The sequence below is a fragment of the Cottoperca gobio genome, chromosome 15 (assembly GCF_900634415.1).
Source record: "Cottoperca gobio chromosome 15, fCotGob3.1, whole genome shotgun sequence".
Lineage (NCBI taxonomy): Eukaryota > Metazoa > Chordata > Actinopteri > Perciformes > Bovichtidae > Cottoperca > Cottoperca gobio.
This window is the reverse complement of record NC_041369.1, coordinates 7185956-7192531: the sequence shown is the minus strand read 5'-3', so window position 1 is coordinate 7192531 and position 6576 is coordinate 7185956. Positions and strand designations below refer to the sequence as shown.

General features: G+C 39.3%; 1 protein-coding gene across 1 annotated transcript; it reads right to left on the bottom strand.

Annotated features, from left to right (window-relative positions):
• Positions 1-2367: 2367 nt before the first annotated feature.
• Positions 2368-6032, bottom strand: spmip7 (sperm microtubule inner protein 7). The gene is made up of 5 exons (XM_029449647.1): positions 5987-6032; positions 5419-5460; positions 5188-5295; positions 4853-4957; positions 2368-2877 (listed from the first exon to the last, which is right to left on the bottom strand). Exons 3-5 carry the CDS (start codon positions 5289-5291, stop codon positions 2742-2744), a joined length of 345 nt encoding a protein of 114 aa, XP_029305507.1. The 5' UTR covers positions 5292-5295; positions 5419-5460; positions 5987-6032; the 3' UTR covers positions 2368-2741.
• Positions 6033-6576: the final 544 nt, after the last annotated feature.

Sequence of the window (6576 nt, the reverse complement as noted above, 5' to 3'; positions counted from 1 at the left end):
TGGAATAGACGTGTCACTAGAAGGAGTCAGGCATGCTTGACATTTAGCCTTTTTATGGAGCGGCGATGAGTAAAAATTAAGATGAGGAAAAGGAAATTAATCTCCAGCCCAGGCAGGCATTGAGAGATCCTGGAGGATAGTGGCTGAATCAATCATGATGTTTGTGAGCCCGTTTTGAAAAGGAGGCAGTGATGAGATTCAGACCACAAGCTGGAAAATCTGAGGAGGAGGAGGAGGAGGAGGGGGGCGCTTTTAGCAAATAGAGTTATGATTGCTATGTGGAGATTTACGCAGTTTTATTGGTTTAAAACACAACAGCAAACATACAAACTTGGGTACAATACCATTTTCGACATTTAGAGAAATACAATTTTTTTCCTGCGGTTCTGGAGAAACAGCTCGCCAGGCACAGGATGTCAAGTGCTAATTCTTTATCTTTTTATCTGCTGTGAGGGAGATTGTTACCTTTAGTTTCCCTGTTTCCAGTCTTTAAACGAACCGTTTCCTGGCTGTAGCTTCACTTCTAGCTCACTGATATGAGAGCGATATTCATCTTCTCATCTAAAAAGCAAATAAGTGTATTTTCCAAAATGTCAAACTAAACTGTCAAACTGTCTAAAGCATCTCCAAATGTCCTAAACCGGTGAACTAATGATGGCTCATTCCTCCATCATTTAATAATGTGCTTCGTATTGAATGCTGGCTTCCTAAATTTAGGCTAAAAATCAAGATTGTCCGGCACATTAATTGGTGGTTACTAGACGTCAATCACCAACAGAGCTGTTAGCTGCTATCAGGCTGGGAGGAAGAGAGCACTCTTTAGATTTACTACGATGCAAAGGAAAAGATAAATCTTAACAAATCTGCTGTGGATGTTGGTATGATTTATAACTCTGAATTTTTTTCTTTCAGATAAATTGTGACCATTGAGGGCAGTAAGAGTATAATGTGATGACTTCTCACAGTAAAGGGAAGTATAAGGGTTTGCATATGTAATTCAGTCTTTACGATAGTTACTAAACCCAGTAATGCTGTTACTTTGACTTCAGGACTTGTGTGCTGTCTTACCAGGAGTTTGAATGAGGTTGCGTCAGTTTGGTGAGTGTACTCAGTGGAGTGACTGCCCCGCACCAGGACATGTGAGCTTGACGCAGGACCTCGAGGTGACTTCTAGTTCTACCACTACTGATGGTCAGGTAACACCTCTAAAACGTAAGCAGACTGCTGGTTACAATTATGTTTTATATTTCTACACATGTGAAGTCTAGAGGATTTTGAGTTAATCACATTAACCCACAGTCATGTAACACATTCATTTTGCTGTTGAGTAAATAGAAAAGTAATGTAATTACTTTTTTAAATGTTAAATATGTAAAGAGTAATTACATACATTGTTTAAGTAACATGTCCAACACTACTCCTCACAAGGAGTATAAAGCCCGTGACACCAGGAGTACAATGTGTCCTGAAGCTCTGAACGGTGTTTCCACAGTTTAAAAAATAACCCTGATGATGTCTAATGAAAGATGCAATCAAGCTGCATTATGGGAAATGAAGGATCTAACACTTTTTGGAGGTTGGCCCATACGAGAGACAAACATGGCCTCTCAAATATTGATATTTCCTGCTTTTTGCCATTTTACATATTAAACTAAATATATTTGGGTTAAGGACTGACAAAACAAGACATCACCTTCGACTTTGAGAAACTGAGATTGACATCTTTCTCTATTTTCTGACATTTCATAGACCAAAGGATTCAACAATTAATCGACAAAATAATCGGCAAATGAATGTGTAATGAAAAGAATCGTTAGTTGCAGCACTAATTCTGAATATTCTTTTTTAAACCCGTCTCTTGTGAGTCCCCCGACTTCATGGAGGTGCAATACTTAATCATTCAAGTGCCTCTCTGATGACAATAAGATAATGTAGTTGAGATGTGGATGAGAATTGTGATGCATCAGTGATCACACAACCTTAACACCTCACAAAATCAACAGCGTGTTCAAGTAGAAATCCTTGTGAAATGTAAATCTAAAGAAAATATAGATGAAGAGAGACAGGAAAACCATCTCATCCTTATTTCCTGTCTAAGCGTGAAGCTACACAAACCACAGACATAAAGCTATAGATGGCAGATACTTCATAATAATGTCATTTTGCATCACATGCACATCTAGAGAAAACTAACACGTCTCAATGATATGTGCAGAGTAAACTGCAGAATGTTTTTAATATGTACTTCCTGAGCAAATGAGCTTGTTTTAAAACCAAAAGGTGACTCATAATGGATCGTCTATACCTGCCATTGTTTTTTTTATTGTTAAATTTGTAACATTAGTGCAGAAAATCCTTCCTTCCCCAAATATTATCTCTGTTTGGTCTCTTTTTACCCCTCATGACGGAAACAGTGTTTGTGGGCTGATATAAACACACACACACACACACACACACACACACACACACACACACACACACACACACTCACACTCACGCACAGTGAGCGAGTGAGTTAGTGAGAGAGCGAATGTTTAAGAGGACAATGCAAGAGCTCACTACCCAGAGTTAGAAAACCACTCATCTAAATCAGGGAAATTATGATAATGGGGCATCTCATTATTCTCCCACTCACTCTGAATCAGTCACTGACATCACATCATTATAGACGTATTCATATAAACAGATTGGATGGTATAAAAAGGAAGCTGACACCTTCAAAACTTTCTCATCGCCTTTGTCTAATGCCTCCTCGCGTGCTTGTGTGTGACAGGAAGCGCAGGTCTCAGGAAGGGGTTGCAGGGGGTCGTGGCGGTCACCATTCGAGACAGGGGCGCCGCGTGGCCAAAAGTAGGGTGCCCCGATTCTCTGATTGTCCTGTGAAAATATCACAATTTTGAGTCAGTAAATCTTTATTTATTTTGGATCAAGTAAAAAGGAAACACTGAAAAACTAAGACTGCTCCAGACTGATAGTTAAAACCCCAAAATACCCGTAGGCACTTGTGTAAGGAGCGAGCTTTGGCAACAAAACTCCTGAGGACGTCTGACCGTTGCAGCAGACAGTTAATCAATCCAAGTGCTTGTCTTTTTTTCTGTTTTGGGGAAAAAATATGGGAGGCCAGCCTAATCAGCAGAGGAAACAGATCTCAGCACCAGGAAAATGGATCTAGGTTGTGAAAAACCACGATTACCACGAGCTGCTCTGGATACAGCCATCTGGATGCCTGCTCCAAAAGCCGGTAAAGTTCGCTCAACTGGGGCCCAACTAGGAAACAGGTTTACGCCTCCTTAACAGACAGCCAACACTCCCAGAGCGAAGGGGTGTTTGCGCTACACAGTGAGGTGTGTTAGAAGAGCTTCCATTTTCATTCATGTACACTGACGTTATCACTGCTAAACTGACTGTTCAGACTTTACATCTTCTGAAATTAAATATTCTCCTTTGCTCTTGATGCCATTTAAGAAAATCAGAAATCCGCTTTGAAATCTCTTCTATGCAAGAATGTTATTTTGCCCTCAAATTAACCTTCTTGTCATTTTCTCCCCAGTTTTCCAAGACTTCCAATTTCCTTCCTGTCCGTCTTCAGGAACGACATCCATTGTTTTTTGTAATTTATGTCTGAACATTTCCAATTACTGTAGTCTTTACCAACTGACCATTAACTTGTATCTCACCGGCCCAGTCATCCAAAAGATATTTAAATATATAAAATAAGATACACATTTAGCTGAGGCAAAAGTGATGCCAGTCCAACACAGGCACAAAATAATTTAGATAGAAGAGCAAAAGAAATACAATTCTGAATAAAATGCAAAAAAAAAAGAACATAAGACATTTATTTTATTTATGATATTAATTGTTTTTGACACTGTATTCATCGTGCATGCCTATTTTCAAATAACCCTTTGGGTGTTATGAATATTTCTCATTTTATGCTCTTTTATTTCTCTTAAAAACAAACAGACACTATGAATTGTGTTGATATGACAGAATTTGTTTTGTTATGTGTGCCTTTGGTTAATTAATCGATTAGTTGTCAACTGTTCAATTAATCACCAAACATTTTTAATAATTGATTCGGTTCGATCGGTTTGAGTAATTTATTTATGAAAAGAAAAGTCTGAAGTCTCTGATTCCAGCTTCTTTACTCCTCTAAGACAGGAAACTGATCGTGTTGAGGACAAAACAAGACGATCACGGACGTCATCTTGAGCTCTGGGAAACACTGATCAACATTTTTCACCATTTTCTGACATTTTATAGACCAAACAAGTAATTGATTAATCTACAATGAGAATAATCGTTAGCTGCAGCCCTACTTCTGATGTGTTTCTTGGCAATGATTTCAGTTGTCAAGAAGGTTAAACGCTTTGTAAAATGACTGCATGGCTTCTTTCTTCTATAAAAATAGCATTATATAGTATTTTAAATAAGCTTAATATACCTGTAAATACTGTGTGAAATGTTTAAAATATAACCCATTGTAGTTTTAATGATGATTACTTTGAGCTCTATTTCATTTCCTAATGAATAGCAGTAAAATATGTGTGGTGCAGTCAGAATATAACCAGAGGTCTGGTGTCGGTGTAGTGCATTAGAGCGCCCTCCAGTGGACATTTGTGATCCTACACCCATGTAAAAATTATCTGTATTGAAGATATGAGTGGTGGTGGGAGAAGACATTCCCAGTGTGCAACAGTGTATACAACAGAATAGAAAAACAAGATGATGACAGATTTGTTCAATAATTGCTAGCAATTAATAAAATAGTGTTAGCTTTGACTCCTTGTCAGGTAATGGTTTATTTTGCTCCCTAAGTGGCTTCATAAAAGTTACTGTGAAGACTCACCCAGAGGAGCGTGCAGGACTGGAGACAGGTGGGACAGAGACTGCAGCATCAGCACCAGAGTTTGCATAAGCAGCCTTGCCTGTATATCCAGGGATGGTGGTTCGGCTGGCACAAATCACAGGTTTACACATTATTTATCAGGATCTGTTACAGGAGGCTGAACATCAACATGAGAGAGGAATTTCAAAGGCAGACGCAATTTCAGAATCTGCTTTAGTCACACACGGTGCAATAAAACAATATTTCAAGTGCAAAATATATTTCATGCTGATTTGATAGAGCTCTTGAGATCCACGTGAATGTGTGTGTGTGTGTGTCATAAAAGTGTGTCTTACCGTGCTGTGGGCGCATACGGGGGCACGACGCTCCTCTTCAGGGTTAGTGGGTGAAAGGATTCGTTCATGTTGTCGATGTTGTGCATGTTCTCAGAGCCGATCATACCACTGCATGTACATGAAAACATAAAGGTCAGCTGTTAGGACACTGTGGATTGGATTCATGAACTCATGCTAACATACAGCATGTGGAAGACGATTGAGTTGACCTCTCAAATTTGAGGTACTCACGTGTACAGAGGGATTTGACCTGACCTCGGACATCCACTGCAGCTGGAAAGAGGAGAGAGAGATATTGCTTTAAAGCCTGTGATCATCATTCAATTGATAGTTCAGATTGGTTGTATGAGGTACTTATGCATACTCAGTGTATATTACTTACAGCAGATGGCAGTCGGCACGACTCCAGTTTGGAGAAACAGGCTGATTCGAGCCACCCAACAAAAATTACTGTTTTTGTCTGGTGGCTGTGAAGAGAGCATAGATAATGGCTTCAGTCCCCCGTCAGAAAGGCCTGTCTGATGGCGAGGTAAAGTGATGGAAATATTCTAAATATAGCTACATACACTTAAACTGATATTGTGTTTTTAGGAGGGCCTTTCTTTTAGTTGACTAAAATACGTTTTGCTGCTGCCCCCCGGCCACAGCGGTACATTGCTTTGCCAAATTGGGGGCGTGATGATCGTAATACACTGACTGTGGATAAGTACCTCATGCAACATCACTTTAAACAATCCAAACTAACCCTTTAATGTAACTGCTCTTTAGACAGGAGTCATTGATTGTGCTGGAAACTTACAATGATATGGGTTTCTTGGCATCATTCCTCGATCGAAGCTGCCGCCTGTTCCACTCAGCTCCAATAGACTTGTAAAGGACAATAATGACAGATCTTTCAGCAGGAGTTATGAAGCACTCAGCTTTTATAACCCAGATACCCTCACTTCACTATATTAACACACATAGAAGTGACAATGACATGCTGGTAAATGCCACATGCAGTGTTTTATCATCAGTACATTATTACCACATTGATTTTAAGACATTAGAGGATAATGTCTGGTTATTTTATAGACTTTTCTTAATTTTCACAAATGGGATGACCAAAGCCAACAATGTGTCTGTCTCTCAATCCTCTCACACTTCCCCAGCCCATTGTTCCTACTGAAGATCCTAAATATATTCAACATATTGTCACAAAAATGTTGTTTCATTTTTGATGTTCTAAAACAGCTGGGTACTGTAGCTGTAGGGGACTTTTTTCAGCTACGGATATTAATGCACATTTTCACATATTTTAGTGAGTAATGCAGAAGGATGGCTTGTGTGGATTGACACAAAGTGGATTACAGTGCCCATGGAGTCACAGAGTGCATTTAGGTCAACAGG